The sequence below is a fragment of the Lutjanus erythropterus genome, chromosome 12 (assembly GCF_056507025.1).
Source record: "Lutjanus erythropterus isolate fLutEry1 chromosome 12, fLutEry1.hap2, whole genome shotgun sequence".
Lineage (NCBI taxonomy): Eukaryota > Metazoa > Chordata > Actinopteri > Lutjaniformes > Lutjanidae > Lutjanus > Lutjanus erythropterus.
The window spans coordinates 26856328-26875821 of record NC_139328.1 but is presented as its reverse complement, the minus strand read 5'-3'; the positions used below and the strand labels follow the sequence as shown (position 1 = coordinate 26875821).

Sequence of the window (19494 nt, the reverse complement as noted above, 5' to 3'; positions counted from 1 at the left end):
CATTTTTTTTTATTATAGAGACTTTGTGGACACCCTGTACATTTTCAGTGAAAACAATTTAATTTTCAGTCACCAAACCAATGACAAAACAGGCTGCTCTGACAAATGTTTGAAATATAACTTTTTTGAGTTTCTACAACTCAAGATTCAATTTTATCTAAAGAAGAAATAGACTCTGTGGTTGTGTTTTAATCACTTAAGGGTAGAATAAGAAGGATTTGTCAGTTTCTGATTGTTAACAGACTAATTGTTGAGTCTATGTATGAGAATGTCAAATACCAACATTTTGGATTTGAGAAGCGTCCCAAGCACTGCAAAATCAAAAATCAGATTTCTCATGAAGTTTGTTATTGAACTCCTAAAAATAACAAATAAAAAAGGAAGATTTTATCAATATTGGACCCTTGTTCAATGTTTCCATGTAATTGTCACCCTCTTTTCTTGGTTGTTGGCATTCCCCAGTTCTTCCAGGCTGTGGGTAATAAGCAGGCTACAACTCTCTCCATTTAATGTTCACCACAATGGCAAGACAGTGTAAACACATTATTACTACCTAAATGTATGTATAAAGTACCCACTACAAGTAACACAAAATTACATTAGTTTATTTTAACAGTGTAAAGGTAAGTAAATGGTCATTCTTTTGACACCACTGACCATGATGTATGACACAATTTTTTTTTTTTTTTTTTTTTGTAAAGCATCTTTGAGTATCCTGAAAAGTGTAATATAAGTATAATGAATTATTATTATTATTATTATTATTATTATTATTATTATTATTATTATTAATTACAATCACAAAATCTCTTATCAGTTTAAAATCATGGTCTAATGCATGCAAACAAACTGAGCTGAGCTGCTTTAACTGCCATGACATCCCTGGCCAGCAGGATGAAGACGCCCTCTTGTGTTGTGTATCAGTTTTTACAGGTCAGTTGTTAACCTGCTGTGACGTTCACTTTAATAGCTAAATTTGACTATCCGGAATTAACATTATAGATATCAATAATTTCATTTTGACTAGTCGTAATTATATTATGACTATTAAGTATTTTCATTGAAGATATCTATAACTTCATTCTGACTAGTCAAAAGTACATTTAGAGATATCTGCAATTCAATTGTGACTAGTCAAAACAGAATTGCAGATATCCGAAATGACGTCACTTAAACCGACACTCGACTCGTCACACATCCTAAATGACAATTACAGATATCTGTAATTCAGTTTTGACTAGGCGGAATGAAAATTAAAGATATCTCAAACGTAATTATGACTAGTCAGAATTGTTGTGCAAGACGTTGCGCATGCGAGGCTTCCCATTCGTTGCTCATTATTATGGCAAGCTTTCCATTGGATACTGGCTCAGTAAACAAAACAATTGAACAGTGTTAGAAGAACAAATGCACATGAAGAAGAAAAAGTAGAAGAAATGGCGGTTGCTGTTGTGGACAAGGTTGTCAGAAAATGCCACGAAATAGAACAAGTTTATCGCCAAGGAATTTGGTTTGAAGGGTTTTGATTGATTGAATAGGAAGCCCTATAGCCATACACATGGCAAGCCGCTCCTACCACCCACTTGCTCCCGCCTCCCACTTTTACAGATATCTGCAATGTCATTTCGCCTTGTCAAAATCCCAATACAAGATATCTGCAATTACATTCTGACTAGGTAGATTGCAGGTAAAAGATATCTCCAATTCGAGATATCTCTAATCAAAATCCATTCCAAGATATCCACAACCCCATTATAGATATCTACATCTGAATTATGACTATCCATAATCCCAGCTAGAGATATCTGCAACATAATTTTGACTAGTCGTAGTTCCAACTCAAGATATCTATAATGTAATTCTGGCTAGGTAAAACTCATTTTAAGATATCTCGAAAAACAAAGCAGATATCTTGAATTAAGGGCATTTGGAGATATCTTTAAATGGAATTAGGGATATCCATAATTCAGATGTAGATATCTTTAAATGGAATTAGGGATATCCATAATTCAGATGTAGATATCTGCAATGCGAGTTGTGGATATCTGCAATTTAATTACGGATATCTGTAATGACAAACCCCATACACATGAATGGGGAAAGTGATGTCATTTGTCCTAGTAAAAATTACATTGTGGATATCTGAAATGATAATTGTGTATAGGAAGAATTACTTTGTGGATATCTGAAATGTTATTTTTGAATAGGAAGAAATTAATTACAGATATCTGCAATACATATCCAGCCTATCTATTAAATGTTAAAACGGCTTGCCATACAAAACTTCACCCGAGCCTTTGGCAGCTTCAACCAGTTCAATAAACAGAGATTTAAATATATGTGATATCACACTGTGCGAGTTTGTTCACAGGTGTCACAGCAACACTGATGCTGCATTCAGGTCACATGAGAAAGATGGAAGAGTTTCCAGTTTCCAGTTCATTTTCAGAGTTAATTATGACTTGACTTGACTTGACTTGAAATGTGTGCATTTAACTTTAATTACAAATAATCAGATGGCCAGATCCAGTTTCTTCAGACAGTCTCCCCTCCTCCATGCATATAGTGTATTGAGCTCCAACAATTGTGACTGCAACCTGGATTGTTTGTGCAAGATTGCAGATACTGGCAGAATATTGAGAAGATGAAGAGGCTGAGTATGCAACTCCCCAACTGTAAACCATAATAAAAACAGTTCTGTTTTCTATAACTGGCATCATGTCAAGTCTTTCACTTCCTCACTAATAAGTTACAAAACAGGATACTGAGAGAAATAGAAAACATACATAGCAATACATTCACGTTCTGTGCAATACAGAGTTAAACAAGTAACTTATTAAATGTATTTAAAATTAAAATACATCTTTTATTCAGACTGATTCTGAATTTAACCTGTAATCTTCAAAGATAGTGAAGGGACTTCAAAAAATCTTGAATTATATTTTACAATATGTTTAGAGTTTCCTTACCTTTACAGGAGTGATTCATTTATCTGTTAGGAGTTTTCAAAGTCTGAGATGGTGGCCCCTTACTTTCTTCATATTTTCATTTCAGAAACTTCAGCATTTTTCTCAGCATTTTATATTAAGTATTGTTTAATAATTCAAGGATGGCTAGACAAGAGAAAAATATCACATTTGTGTGGGTCCCAGCACATTTATGTAGCCTTGGTAATGAGAGAGCAGACAAACTGGCAAAAGAAGCAGTCAAAAAAGACAAAGCTGAAGTCAGGTTTGAATAATCAGAATCAGAGGGGAGAAGTGTAGTGTAGAGGAAGTGTGGCAGCAGTATTGGGGTAATGCAATAAGAGGCAGGCATTTACACTTGATCCAAAACACAGTAGGTATTTTCAGAAGTAGAGGAGCAAAAAGGATAGAGCAAGTTATAACACGCACACTGAAAATAAGCCACAGCAACCTCAACAGCACACTTTTCATAACAAGGAAACATCCAACTTTCTTTCGTGATCATTGCCGTGAGGCTGAAACAGTAGAACTTACAGTATACTCCCACAGGAAATTTAAACAGGAGAGACACGAAATGATGACAGCATTTTGAAAATAGGACAGGTGGAGGACAACATCTGAGTTGTGGGGGACAGTATGCAAGGAATAAAATGATTGTTTTGTTTTTAAGGATGCCTGAACTAGAAAATGACTTTAAAGGAATAGCTCACCCAAAAATGTAATGTAGTATCAGTCACTTTCTACTCACCCTCATGCTGATTGAAGGTCAGTTTGGTTTTTTAGTCCACAAAATACTGCTGGAGGAAAACGGTGTTGCAGAATCTCCCAAACAATGGCAATGAATGGTAACCAGTTTAAATGTTAAAAAAATTAAAATTAAAATTAAAATTAAAAAATGAGAAAAAAAAAATGCCTCCGTACTCTTCATGTCAGGACTGTTGTTGTTTTGTTTTTTTTACATTTGAAAACTGGTCACCTCTGAAACTCCAGCAGTGTTTTGTGGACTGAAAAACTAAACTTGACCTCCAGTCTGCATGAGGGTGAGTAGATAATGACTGAAATTTAATTTAGGGGTGAACTATCCCTTTAAAGTGAATGGATATAGAGGGGTACTGAACCTCAAGGTGGCAGTAATGCGAAATATAGGATGGAAGATGCCGTTGAACGTCAAAGAAGATGAAGAGGAAGCAGAAGAAGAGGAAGAAGAAGAGCGGAGAGGGAGGGGGAGCGCTTGTTTTGTTTTAGGAGACGTCCAGAAAGAAAGAGCGGTGTAGACAGAGGAAAGTTACAGCGGCACTTCCTCGATGCCAAAAATAAAACACATGCACGTCCTCATGTGATTTTTTTTTCTCGATTCAAGACTAACTGGACTAGACCAACCAAATCTTGATATACTAATACTAATTACTACTACTACTACTACTACTACTACTACTACTAAAACTACGAATTTCCCATGTTATTTAAAGATGATTGCATATCACACATTGTTGGCAATATTTATTTGAAAGTATGAAGTCAGGTGTTGCAACTGTCCCCACAGGGGGTGGTTTCAACATATTAAAAACTATATATGTCACAAAGTAAATGTAATTAAAGGAATGTTTTATGCCAGACGAGGAGTCTGGATTTTCTGTTTGTTTTATTTTTGTTTTTTTAAACTTATTATGTCTTAATGCTTGTTGATGAGATTTTTTTTTTAAGAATGAAGACAGTAGCTTTTGTTTTCTTCATTACAGAGTATCATACAAAGCTGATTGAGAAAATGTGAAACTAATATGAGAGTATAACTGAGGCAGTTTTCTCCCTGAAATACCACAAAGTACAGTGTTCATGTTTAGAGCAGAAGATTGTTTGTCAGAAGAACATTTCCCTGCTAAAACAAGCTTGGTCACAGAGTTTTCTACCACTTGTTGCTTTGTGCAACCAAGATTTTGTTTGTGCACTTATGCAACAAAGACAGAATTAAACAAATAAATTAATTAATTAACAGACAAATGCAAAAAAACTAACTCGACTTTATTTTAACAACAAATTAAATGTGCAGCCTACATCAGGTTGGATCATAAAATCATGAAATTAATTATTCTTTACATTTTATTACAGGTAATTCTATGTTTAAATCAGAAGTCAACAAGCCATACATTTTAACTCGTAGCCTCAAATCTAACTTCCCCAAATACTACTTACAACTTGAGAGCTGAGCTGAATATTATCTGTAAACTGGAGACTCGTCTCTGCCATCTTTCCCATGTGACCTGAATGCTACATCAGTGTTACAGGCTGTGAATCCAGTGAACAAACCCACATAGTATGATACTGCATGCATTTAAATCTCTTTAGCAATGTTGTTTGAAGGTGTCAAAGGCTCGGTGAAGTTTTTTACATGTCCTGCTGCAGTGAACGTCACAGCACTGAAATGTGAGAACTAATGTACAGCACAAGAGGGCGCCGTCATCCTGCTAACCAGGATTGTTGTGTCGGTTAAACAACACAGTTTGTTTTAGATGGTCAGACTTTGTAATTGTGTTATGCATCATGGTCAGTAGTGTCAGACTTCTGTAAATCAAAAGGGACAATCCTTTAAAGGAAAAAAACAAGCAGAAAGTATTGATTTTTCTGATGGTAGTTAAGCTTATAACACTAATTTGGGCATTTTTTATTAAATTTAAAATAGCTTGCTCAGGTTGCTTGTGTGTAGGGTCCATGACAAAACCTCTGTGTGCGACGGTCCTTGGCTGCTGTCGAGCCTGTGAACATTTCTATTTCAACACAATATAGCTTCTTTTATTGACCTCAATCTCCAACAAGATTTAAACATGTTTAAAAAAGAAGAAGAATTGAAAATGAACAATCCACCATCGCCCCATTTTTGTCTGTATATGATGCTGTAATGAAACCCTTCCACTGCCACTGGCTCACTTTAACTCTGCAGGTGTAGCTGAGCACATCAATTATTTAATTTTATTTTGGTGAATATTCCCCAAATGTAACTGTGTGTAATATTCCTTTATATACATTTAGAGAGAGCTGTTCTGGTTAGTATCAGTTTTCAGTTTACATAAATATGCCTCCATATGTATTATATTTCATGAGACACTCTAGATTACAGACAGACGTTCTTGTTCAAAAATACACTTTTCCTCTTACCTGTAGTCCAGATAGTTTCACTGTGAGTTGCAGAGTTTTGGCTGTAGAGATGCCTGCTGTCTTTCCAGTATAATGGGACTAAATGTTATCTTAATTTAAAATATTGATAACTCTATATCACCTACATAAGCAAACAAGACCACCAGCAACAAGGTTAGCTCATATAGTTATTCTTCATACCTGTCACCAGGTCAGATTCTCCCTGACATCAGATGAAACAAGGCTGGTTTCACATCTTGCCCTGAAAAGTTACAGTGAGTTGTACGTCAGCCAGTTAAAATGTCTATTCCTTAAAGAAACAGTTTCTTTAAGATTATTTTGTCCATCTACCACTTCCAAAAACAAAAAACTACAACCAAAACAACTAATGCTCTACATACATACTTTGCAAAATTGCAACTTTGGTGCCCCTAAGTGATCATATGAAAAAGACAGTGTGGCAGACAAGAATCAGTCTAAAAGTCTAAACTTGAATGTGCAGCTCTGTCATGCTGCTGCTGCTGTTATTCCTCCATGCTGTCATGAATCTGAGAGTTTTAACACAAGTTCAAACATGGAGCATCTGTGTCAGTAATGGGAAAGTAATGATGATGGGACAGCTGCCACTGCCAGGAGACAAGGATGATGATGATGATGATGATGGTGATGATGATGATGATGATTTTAGTGAAATGACCCGCGGTGTTGTTGGTGTCCCTTGGATCAACTTCAGCTAAAGCTTGTGGTGAGAGTAGATGGTGGAAGCAGAAAAAGACTCATGTAAAAAGTTACTTAAAATGTTTATTCTCTTTAGGCTGGAGTAGGAGTCACAGGAAACAAATGGAACTATGGGAAATGTGGTTCTCTAAATTTATTTGAAAATTTTAACTTTGCATCAAAAATTATTCAGAATTATACGTCAAATTTATGTAAAATGCTCTCCATAGTGCCATAGAGTCAATGGCTAGCTCTATTAACCCACTGTACAAGGTCCAAGGTAGACTGATTTCTTGTTCACAACCTGCTCTGCAGCAAACACCAGACATAAAAAGTCATGTTACTTTCCAAATGTACTGCAAAATTTATGTTCATCAAGATGAGCAGTAGGGGGCGCCAATTTTCCAGCCAGAAAACCTATATACCAATGCAGGGGAAGGAGGTGCAGTAAGATGAAGTAAATAAATGAGCACTAGTCAATGTAAATATGCCATTTATCTTTGTTTCATGTAATAATTAATGTGAAGAAGATACAGTCTCCTCATAGCACCGCACCGATCTGATGTTTTCGTCTGCTGCTATTTTTCGTCGCGTTCAGTTCCAGTGGATGTGTGCCACATGCTTCATGGAGGTTGTGATTTATTCACTAAGAGTGATTCTGTTGCACTTTGTCACATTGGTTGTTGGGGTCACAGCTTTGAATTAATGCACACACATAGAGAAAAACACGTGTGTGTGCCCCTTTAATTTAAAATTAGATTATTCTATTATCATCCCCATGATTAACATGTGTCACAATTTTGAAACTGCTTCACATGACACCTTTAATTAATGCCCTTAATGTGTTCTTGTGGGTTTTGAAGAGCTTAATTTTTTTTTTTTTTTTTTTTTAAAGCCAACTTTTAAAATGCTTTCTGTGCATACTTCATTTGTAAAACAAAACAAAACAAAATAAAATAAAACAAAACAAAACAAAACAAACAAACAAAAAGAAAAAACAGTGCTACAGTACTGAATACAAAGTTCATCAGATTAAATCAACTCATTTGATTCTCAACAAGTGAATAAAATGTATGCAATACCCCCTTTTTTGTTCCATATTTTTTAATATCATGGAAATATGACATTATTTTAAGGAATATGTGCTTTATCTGTATGTGTAGTTTCAGTCAAGAAATAGATAGATAGATAGATAGATAGATAGATAGATAGATAGATAGATAGATAGATAGATAGATAGATAGATGTCATATGGCGCCCTCTGGTGGTTATTTTCAGTTTAATAAAAATTAGCAGTAGTTTCAATTTTTTCCTCAAAACATAAAATCTACAACTTCGCCTGAAGTCGATGAAAATGAAATATTTGATCTGTGCGTATTTAATTTCTGATGTTTTCATTCCTTCCAAAGTCACCTACAGTAAATTCTACCTGCGAGGTGCATCAATATCGTCGCAGTTAACAGACAACAGACAGGAAGCTAAACGACTTCACCTTCAAAATAAAAGCATGATAGAATTACAGTGGAGTGGGGGTGGTGGTGGATTGGTGTCTGTAAAGCTACCAAAGTTGTATCAAAAGTAATGGGCTATTGAGATTTAATTGTGGCATCTCTTTACAAAACACAAACCAAAGTTGCTCTTTAAACAGTTAAGTATTTTAGTCTGTTTCACCGTGGCCATAAACTGTTTAAATCTCTTGTCCTGTCCTCTTTGTTCTTCATAAATGACTTTATAACTATTGCGTGATATTTGCTTTTGTGTGCAATCAATATTTATTCAATCAGTTTTCTGTTTATTTTTAAGCTTTACCTCCTAATGAAAGATGGATAAAACAAGAGAATATGAAAAACACACCAGAAAACCCATTCATCTATATCAACTGTCGCAGAAGTAAAATGTAACATTTAAAAACAGTTTCTGCAAACCTGTGAATTAGATATAAACAGCACCAACTGAAATTAATAAAATAGGATAAAACACATAATACAGCTCATAAATAGGCTGTTTAAACCATATTAATTGCATTAATTGGCTTACATACAGTGAAACTTTGCGGTATTGTAGGCCAACATTAATAAGACAAGGACAGAAAAGTCTTTGAAGAATGGCAGTGACTTCCAAACAACATGAATTTAAAAAAACATGTGGGATTAGATACATTACATTAATTTCAGGGGTTCTCAAATAGTGGTCCGGGGACCCCCAAGAGTCTGTGGCACTCTGGCCAGCGAGCCCAATTAAAAGTTTTGAGACTGATTTGCTTGAATGCTCAAGATATGAAAAACAATGTTTGTTTGTTTATTATTTATAATTCGACAAAAATATGATATTTAAAACTAAAATTGTTCACATGGCTCTCTCTAACAGACTATAGGCTTATTATCAAACTTTTTGTAATGTTTTTATTTCGAGGGCTTATTTTTCTTCCTATTATTTAGATTTTATGAAGATTAATATATCTTTTTTTTTTAAAACTCGTTTGTTTGTTCATTTGTTGTTCTCACAAAACTAATTTATGTTGGCCGAGAAAAAACACAGAATCTCGAATCTGTTGTTTTGAAATAAACGCGGTTTTTATTTTTAAAGTAAAAGCAGCGGAAGCAGAAGCGCCGTGTTGTGTCCAGCTTGCCGCTGGTCTGCAGAGGGAGGCTGACAGCGCTGCTGCTGCTGCACGGAGTGCGACACACACACACGCACACACACACTTACTCACACACGCACACAGTCAGTCTGACTGACTTTGGATTTTGGGGGGGATTGAGGAGAAGCCTGGAGAGAGAAAACAGGGAGAAAGAGGCGGAAAACAGAGATTGAAGTCGGTTTCTAACGGCGGAATGGCGGACCGGGACCCGGTACCGCTTCCTGCGGAGGTGCGGGCCAAACTGGCCGAGCTGGAGCTGGAGTTATCGGAGGGTGAGTACTTGAATTTCACCGCTGAGCTCGGCGGCTCTGCCCGGCTCTGCTGCTGTTGCTTCCCAGGCTGTTTGGGTTGCTGCTGGTCGGTGTGTCTCGGGAGGACAAACCGGTCCAGAGTTTGAGCTGCAAGGAGGGAAAGTGTTGAGCTGCAACTGCCACAAGTTCAAGTCCATCTTCTTAAACACACACACACACACACACACTCACACACACACACACCATAATGCCATAATGAGTGCTTTAGTTTATCTGGCTGTGATTTGGATGCAGGGATGTGGTGTTTTGGTGCTGTGGCAGTGAAGTGGGCTTAAAATGCGTCGTAAGGACTATAGTATTCTTATGATATTCTAATGGTATATCACATTACATTACTTTATACAAATTAAATCAAAACTATTTTAAAAAGTGCAATTAAAATCACATTTGAGCACCACACTTTACAATGTACATTTCTCATGCAATTTTACAGAAATATAAAATTATTACAGAGACACAACATATAGTCATTACTTAGCACCAGTTTTTGTAAAATATTACGGAAAGCACTATATTAATCCTAAAATCCTTATAATGCACCAAACAAAACTATAGAACTCTCGAGACAGGTTACAGTGACATAATGAGGGCTGTAACTGTTGATTATTTCCATTATTGACTAATTTTTCCAATGAATTACTTCATGATAGTAAAATAATGACCATTATAAGTGCACAGAGCCCAGTTAAACATCTTCAAATTGCTTTTTACAACTTGCAAACCCAAAATATTCAGTTGACAAAGACATAAAATGTCAGCCATTCATATATTTAGATATGCTAGAAGCATACATTTGACATTTTTTGTGATTCATCATTATTGTGTAAATGCCAGGAGCACTCAGAGCCAGAGGTGATGTCTTCAGATGACTTGTTTTGTCAAACCAAGCCCCAATGTTCCAGTTAACAGTGATATAAAATAGAGAACAGACATAAATTCTTATTTAGATTACGCTAGAAACTGAGAAATGCAGCATTTTTCATGATTAATTAATTTATTGTTTATGATGAAGATAGATCCATATTGAATGTGTTCATGTAGCACATTTAAAAACAACAGGTGTCCAAAGTGTTAAAAAATAGTGAAAAATGCTCATCATGAACCCAAAAGCTAAAAATGACATCTTCAGATGACTTGTTTTGTCTATCTGAACCCCAATATATTGAATTTACTAACATATAAACAGAAAAAAACAGCAAATTCTCACATTTAATAGAATATTTGGCCTTTTTAATGATTGATTGTTTTAGTGTTTACACTGAAGTCCAATCCAATCCAAATCTATTCATAAAGCATATTAAAAACCAACAGGTGACCAAAGTGTTAAAAAAAAATAGTGAAAATGGCCATCATGAGCTCTCAGAGCTACATGTGACTGTTTTTTTCGTCTTACCAAATCCCCAAATACTCAGTTTATGATGATATAAACAGAGAAAAACAGCAAATTCTCACACTGACAACGCTGGAACCAAAGCAATTAATAGTAGGTCTTGTTTATTATTTGACTAATCTTTCCATCATAGCAGATAAACATCACCATGAAGTCCACTTAAAAGACTCTGTCCGAGTCCCAGAGGGACATTAAAGCCCCCAGTGGGAATATCATAGGAATACTATAGAGATTTATCTTTGGGCTTGTCAATAAGAAGTTGTTGTTGTCAGGGAGGTTTTTTTTTTTTTCATTGTCATTTTGGAAAATCCCGCTCAGCAAAGCCCTGCATGCTGCTTAGATTATGTGCACAGAGCGTGCAGCTGTTACCAGACACAGTTTTCACATGACACACTGCAGCCAGGCAGCTTTTGGAGGGGATGAATGATTTCCATTATATTTCAACTTCTTTCCATAACACCAGAGCACATATTGGCTTCTTTTGCAAGACGGCTGTAATGCAGCCTTGGTATTGATTTTCTCATTAGCCCCCCTCCCTCCTCCTCCTCCTCCTCCTCTTCTTTTTCAGATTGATATGTCACATTGCTGCAGACTCACTCTCAGCCTGGAGAGTATCATAGTGTCATATTTCAGCTGCCTGCGAGCAGTGTTTTGCCTGTTTCTCATGGAGTCTGGAGGCTTTGCGGAGCTCAGCCATGTATGGAGAAAGAAAGAAAAGGCACAGAGGGAGAGAGGGGAAGCGATTTTAACAGCTGACTGCTAATGCACACATCGCATTTTAATGTTTCCACTGCTGCTGCTGCTGCTGCTGCTGCAGACGCAGGTTTCAGAGGATCTGAGTTGAGAGGAAAATGAGGGAGGAGGGGGATGGATGGGAAAAAGGTGACACACATTCCTTTTCTCTGTCTTTTTTTATGTAAACCGCCAGCTCAGAGTTGCTCCAATGTAAACAAGTGCGTCTGGGGGAAATGGGGTCAGATGCCCCATTGCATTATTTACATGCTTAGCTGACGTTGTAAATGCATGCCGGCAGTGAATGCAATGCTTCCTCGCATCCAGCAGACTTTGACCTAATTTTTCGATTTCCACGCATCATCCCTTCCTCCTACAGAGCCCCTCGCCGCGGGGGGAAACAGCGCTAGAAAATATCATTATCAACAGTCAGGTGTCACTACAGCTTCACAGGGACCTCGTGTCCCACTAAGGAGTCCTTGCGCAACGCGTTTAACTCCTCTATTCCCCACTTCCCTCACATCCTTATGGAGGTTTGTGTTGAATCGTCGTCTGGAGGTGGAAAACATCCTCACAGCGCCACATGTCTTGGCTCCTCTGAGGTTGTCAGGTTTGAAATTGCAGTTCTGTCTCATAGGGAGAGGAGAGGTGGGATAGGATGCTCACCGACTGAGGATCCAAATAGAAATAAACTCTTTTGGTGCATGATCAGGCAAAAATATCACAACTTTTTTATTTATGAGTGAATTAAATAATAAATCAAATACTTCAGTGCATTCCAAGAGTTATTTTAACATCAAATGTTCACTGTTCACTGATGTCCACCTCACCTTTTGGCCACTGACGCAGTCGGGGCTTCGCGCACATCTGTGTTGGTAATAAGAGACGGTCAAGTGCTGGTCTGAGAGTTGAACCACCAAGCATGTCAAACATAAGCTGAACTTTTTCTCAGTTGCTTGATTTCTCTCAGCCTTTCTCTGTTACTACTTAAGTCAGCAAATTCTTACATTCCCAGAAAGCCCCCTGGCAACCTTAAGAGCACGTGTGAACTCACACACATTACCGTACATTAAAATACTTGCTCCCATTGTTCACTATGGCTTTCTTCCTAGCGGTGTTGTCGTCCATACCACTATGTTAGTAACAACATGGATTCTGCTCAGCCGGCCCCCTAGATTTGAAATTGTTGTTGTTTGTCAGAATGCGAGTGACACAAAAGAGAATTTGAAATTCAGTTCTAGTGTTCAGAGTGTCCAGACTGAGATGCATCTGTTGAAATTTGATTGGAAAGGCATTTCAAACCACTTTTCCAATATTCTGCCAAACATGGTGAACTTCTGCGTGCCATGGCCAGGTTTGTTTCCACTGTCACTTCCTGTCTTCGATTGCGTCTTGGGCGGGGGCTGTATCGGGGCTACTTCCCAGGTGTGGATTAGTGGCTGAAATCTTTTTGGGAAAGGGATTCTTGTGGGATAGTAACCAGTGGGAGTGAGCAGGAATGGGAATCATAATAACAATAAGTCAGTTTTTTGCACTTGACTGGGGCATCTTATGGGTGGGTTTTAGGACAATACTGAAGGGGTACTGTGGGGTACAAATGTTTTTTGTTCTTGCAGCTTGAGATCCTGAGATTATTAACACCCGCTAGCTCAAGCTCGCAATGGTGCAGTAGTGGAAAAGCAACTATCATGGCCTGGATCCAGTTAGCAAAAAGAAAAAAAAAATGCGTCTGCAACTAACAGTTACTTTCATCATGGATTAATCTGTAGATCATTTTCTCTATTAATTAATCATTAGTTGGTCGATAAAATGTCGGAAAATGGTGAAAAATGTTTTCCAAAGCCCAAGATGACATTCTCAAATGTCTTTTTTTGCCCACGGCCCAAACACAGTCAGTTTACTACCACAGAGGAGTAAAGAAGCCAAAAAGTATTCACATTTAGGATTTTGACTATTTTTTCTTTAAAAAATTACTCAAACCGACTAATCCATTATCAAAATAATTGGTGGTGAATTTAATAATTGATTAGTAATCGATTATTTGATTATTTGTTGCAGCTCTGATGTGTTTTATTTTTTTGTCTAGACTCTCTGAAATACAGTCTGGATATGCCAAAAGTGGATTTGGGCTGACAGTCTGAACAAGGCCAATATAAACCCATAAACTGGTGGTGTTTGATGCAGTTCAACCTGCGAGATATTGCAGAATAGATAACACGTCACTTCCAACTGTTTAAACCTCCAGAAAAGCAGAAAATTTTATCGCAAGTCTTTATCCTGTGAGTAGTTGGTTAACTTTGTGGAGCCACCTTTTTATCCTCAGATAGGAATCTCCATAATAATACTGTTTCAATGTGATAAATACAACATACTTGTGAGAACCTTCACTGATTAAGAAGCATTTCTGAGCCCCTTTAACCTCCACCTTATTCTAACCCTGAGACAAACCACTGAGGAAGTAACGGCTGGAGAGAAAATGTCCCTGCTTCATTAAAATGTCCTTGTTCACTTTTCAAGGTCTAAAAACTCCAATTGGTCCTCACAGAGACTGAAGCACAAGCCAACACACACACACACACACACACACACACACACACACACACACACACACACACACACACACACACACACGAAGCCTCCTTCACTGTCTCTCCATCAGTGTGTTTCCCCCTGCAGCTGCAGACTGACAGGTTGTCCTGAACTAATCTGGCTGCTGGCTGAATATTAAGCTCTGCAGTTCAGCCCTGATAACAAGCTGTCCACCTCAACACACACACACAGATTACACACACACACACGCACACGCACACACACACACACACACACACACACACACAGAGAGAGAGAGAGAGAGAGAGAGAGAGAGAGAGAGAGAGAGAGAGAGAGAGAGAGAGAGCTAACCCCACCTGACCTGCAGTGTCTGTGCATTGTTGTATCAGTTGTGTTTCTGTTGTAAGTTTACTTTCCTTCCTGGTCCGTTATTTTTTTCATTTGCCATCTGTCAGTCAAACAGTGTGGGTGGGGCTGTGATACAGTCTGATTTAGACTCTTAGTTACAGTTTCTGTTGGCGGTGCTCATTTCTGTAGCTCACTCTTGAGTTTTCTTACCCAAAACAATCCAGGAAAAGTCAGAAGCATCATTTCATGGCTGCAAATGTAGAATACTGCACATGTGAAGGGCTGCATGATACGGTAAAAAAAAAAAAAATCATATTGAGATTATTTTGACGTTGCAATTGCAATATGATTCATGGTTGGGGGGATGCATTTTTGCATCATAATTTTAATTTTCACAAGAAAATATATTAAAACCCTGATGATGTGACTTTTGTTTGGATCTGCACTAAACAAACGTGTTTTCATATTGCAATTTCGAGAATATTTTGATTACTGTGCAGCCCTAGCTGGATTCATTTATTGCTAGACAGGTGAAGAACAGTTTAATTGAGTCTTAAAGTGTTCAGTGTCCATGTGACATTTGAAAAGTTCATGTCTTTATCACTATTGATCCTTTTTATACTAAAATCACTGCTGCATCTTTCATTAGGCTGATAAAGTGATCTTGTTTAATCAATGAAGCGAATAAAGGGTTTATCTCGACAGATACATTCAGACTCGTAGATTTTTTTATTCACTGTGCTTCCTGGACATTAAAGGAGCATTTACACAGCCTGTACATAGAGTAGAGGCATTGGTCTCATCATTGTAATCAAGCTAAGTTGCTGTAGCAGCAGGATGAAGGTTGTTTGTTCATCAGCGAAGTGATGCTGTGAGGGGATAAAAAACACTTGATCCTCTGGTAACATTTCTCTTTCTTTTCCTCTGAATCATCTCACTTTAAATGTTGATTCGTTCCTGCAGCTGTGTTTAAGACCTGTGAAATTGAGATGACACCAACAGTTGCCCACAGCTGCTACCTGCTTCATGCAGTGTAATTTGCATCTATAGCAGAGTATAGAGCATCCAGTAAATCTGTCCTCTGGACACAAAGACATCTGTGAAATTTGCACGATGTTGCTGTACTCGTAGGGAGATCTGACGGATTTGATATACTGGATCGATATCACCGCTGGTATTGACCTGATTAAGCGGATCAAGTATTGGCTGTGACATAACTGATCCACATTAAACACAGTCTGTCTGTTGGTGCCATTATAAAAATCAGTGTTTCTGCCCACAGTTACATTCGCTCAGTCACTGCAGGACACTGACTCCATTTTTAGCACCACAGCGATGCCTGGCCTCATGTGACTTTATAACCTTAACACTTTGGGAACAAAGGGATACAGTATTGATAAATACCCAGACTTGTGGTATCAGTCGATTGGTGCTTTCCTACTTGTTCTCGTCACCCTGGCAGTACAAGGCAATGTCACATTAAAGTGCCCAGATATACCAATAGTTTGCTTGCAATAATGTGTCTGATAAGACCCACCCCCCACCAAAAGTATAAATTGTTTAGTAGTATTTTGTGTAATTGCATCATTAAAAGTGCATCTACTTCTTCTACCTCATTAAAAATCCCAGAATGAATGTGCCAATTTTGCCAATTTTTTAAGTTTTCCTGTTTGATACAAGCTGTTCCTGCTTCACTGTTTAGTCCATTCTCAGTGTACGTGTACTGGCAGCTTCAAGTTTCCTCATCACGCTTGCATAAGTTGCAAATTGGACCAGCATTGACTGTTTGTAATGTCACAATTCATGCTCGTGGGCCCACCCCATAAAATCTGATTTTCATTGAACATGGAGAAGCGTTGTACTTTCACTTTCAGAGTAGTGCGAAGATCAGTCTGCACAGTGAAGCTCAAACTTGGGCAATGTCCACTTTGTGGAGAGTTTGGAGGTGGGATTTTAAAAGAGGTTGAAATTAATTAATCATTAATATCCCATCATATAATTGTTCGGTCTATAAAATATCAAAATAAAGTGGGAAAATGTCCATTATTTCTAGTGCCCATGCCTTTGATTGTCTTGTTTTGTCAAACTGAAACATTCAAAATTCAAGAATTCATTCAAAAAATCATTCTTCAGCTGGTATTAATAGATGTATTGTTTAAAACTGAAGCGTGTCTGTTTGGTCGAATGCGCTTCAGATAAATAATCCAGAAATGTAAATAAAATCACATCACATAATCATCACATCACAATCACTTATATCAAATTAAAATCTGGTCCACAGACTGACTGAATGATGTTGAACTCTTCTATAACACTGTAGATTTCCTTCTCTCCTCCTTCATTCACATCTGGTCTTAATAAGATCCCTGTGTCTGTTATTTTAAAGCTCTCGCTCTTCTCTTTCTTTCTTTTCTGATAGATCTGTGCGCGCAGGAACAGAAACTCGTCCTGCTGCCTCATTTCTGATAACTACAGCAGTCTGTTTCAGATGAGTTCCAGTGTCCGTGCATGATTTATCAGCCTCGTTCTGGTCCACAGTCACCGTGTTTTGCTCTGAAAATAGCTGTAAATGTGAGTCTAAGCTCAGGCAGACTCCTGCTCTGTTAGGGTCAGCTCCCAGAATGCATTTCCCCAAACTTCTGCCATCTCGGTTCGCTTGGTTCACAGCTGATCTGAGCTCAGAGGGGCTTTTGGAAAACGTAACTGCACTTGTAGGCTGTTATGTTTGTTCATTTGAGCTTCATATCCAGAGAGTTTGGGGCTATAACTCAGAATTTGTGTCATTATTGATTTGTACATAACTGTTGAGTCGATTAAAAGGCAGAAAACACTAAAGAAAACAGTTAAAAAACACTTCTCTTGACTAACCAGTGGTCGAAGAAGTACTCACATCTTCTACTTAAATAAAAGTAGCAATACTACAATGTACAAAAAAGTACAAGTACAAAAAGTATCAGCATAGAAATATACTAATTTCAGAATAATATATATTATAATTCTTGATGCACTGCCAGGTTTAATCTGTAAAAATCCATTATAATTTATTAGTTGATTATATAGGCCTACTAATAATCTAAAACTGCAAAATAACAAAAGTCTTAAAATAGATGTAGTGGAGTAAGAAGTACAATATTTTCCCAAGAATGTAGTTCAACAGAAGTATGAAGCAACATAAAATTACTCAAGTTAAGTACAAATACCTCAAGAAGAAAGGGCAGTACTTGAGAAAATGTACTTTAGCTAAATCCCACCAGTGCAACTAACTGATTCCAGTTGTGCAGGTTTTTGTTTTGTTCCCAGGGAATCAAAACCAGCTTCAGGTTCCTCTGTGAACTGTAAAGTGGACCCATGTTGTGGTGGAAAGAACGGCTCCTCTGGTGCTTTCACAGTTCAGTCCGGTGAATTTGCTTCGCACTCGTCGCCAGGACAGGATGTGATGTGACATTTTTGACAGTTTTTCAGGAGACTCTGACTGGAGCAGAGTGACAGCATCTTTGAGGAAAAGGAGAGCTCTGATCCTGTGAGCTCAGCTGCTCGGTGTTAATACTGCAGTTTGCAGATGCCTAGTAGGCCTTTCTTGAAATAGTTAAACATGCATTTGTCACTAATATTGAGAGTTAATTCTCTCCTTATGGGTGAAGCAGATGTTTGGAGAAGTTGTTGACAGGAAACTAAACTTTAAAGCTGTCTATTTCTGTTTTCTTCTCTAAAATCATTTAAGTATTCAGCGTTTAGAAAACTTGTTTATGAACACAAGAAAACTCACGAGTGTTCATGTTGAAAGTCAGACGGATAGATTGATCTTTGGAAGTTGAAATTGTGTTTTTGTTTCTCCAAGTCAAAGGTGCGAGGTCAGATATTGATCATGGGCACTTATGCAGGACGGATGCTCACTGAACTGGGTTCATCATCAGTACGAACCATTGTGACTGTAAGTTTTGAAGACTGCAGTTATTGTGCTGCTCTGTTGGATCAGATTACTCTTACAGTTAATTGTTAAATTTACAAAATTGTGAAAGAATGCTGCACAACTTCTGAGAAGATGTCTTATTTTGTCCGACCAACCGTACAAAACCCAACGATATTTAGTTCACCGTGATAAAAAAGCCACAAACTGACTGTGACCTTTGACCTTTTTCTCATGAAAGTCCCTTCTCTTGTTTTTCCTGTGCACTAATTAAGCAGAAACACCCAAAAAGTTATCAAAATATTCAGATACATGTCTTCACTGTGGCTCTTTACAAACAACCTGATGAATTTTTCATTTGCTGACGACTGAAACTCCAACAAAGATGTCATTTTCCTCTTTGACGGGCTGAACTGAACTGAGGGATTTCTTGCTGTTTAATAAAAGGCCAGACTTGCCAAGCTTCCTGCTACACAGTTTAATGTATTCAGAAGTTGACATTTCACTGAATCACTTACAAGTTATGGACTGAAAAATGACAACCTTATTTTGTTGTGTCTCTGTCTCTTTTTAAATTTTTCTTTTTCTTACTTTAACCAATGCAAACTGATTCACCAAACTGTCAAATTAAGACATTCATTAGCTGAGTTTGCATCTGTTGGGCTGAAGGAATAAATCAGATTACTTATTGCCAGCAAAGTCCATTAGAAAGTTTTGTTTGTTTTCTGATCTCTGCTATCAGTAGCTGTATTTCATGCTTTTGTTAATGCTAATATTCATCAAATCAAGTGATGGACGCACAA

General features: G+C 37.6%; 1 protein-coding gene across 4 annotated transcripts in view; it reads left to right on the top strand.

The window, feature by feature from the left end:
* The first annotated feature begins 9442 nt into the window (after positions 1-9442).
* LOC146318082 (disco-interacting protein 2 homolog C) overlaps positions 9443-19494 on the top strand; it is a 257932-nt gene continuing 247880 nt past the window's right edge. For 2 of the 4 annotated variants that reach the window (XM_084731550.1, XM_084731548.1), the window contains exon 1: positions 9443-9725. In XM_084731550.1, coding sequence (XP_084587676.1) covers positions 9647-9725 — 79 coding nt within the window. In that variant the 5' untranslated portion in view covers positions 9443-9646. The remainder of the gene's footprint in view (positions 9726-19494) is intronic. The other 2 variants (XM_084731552.1, XM_084731551.1) reach the window with 1 other exon arrangement.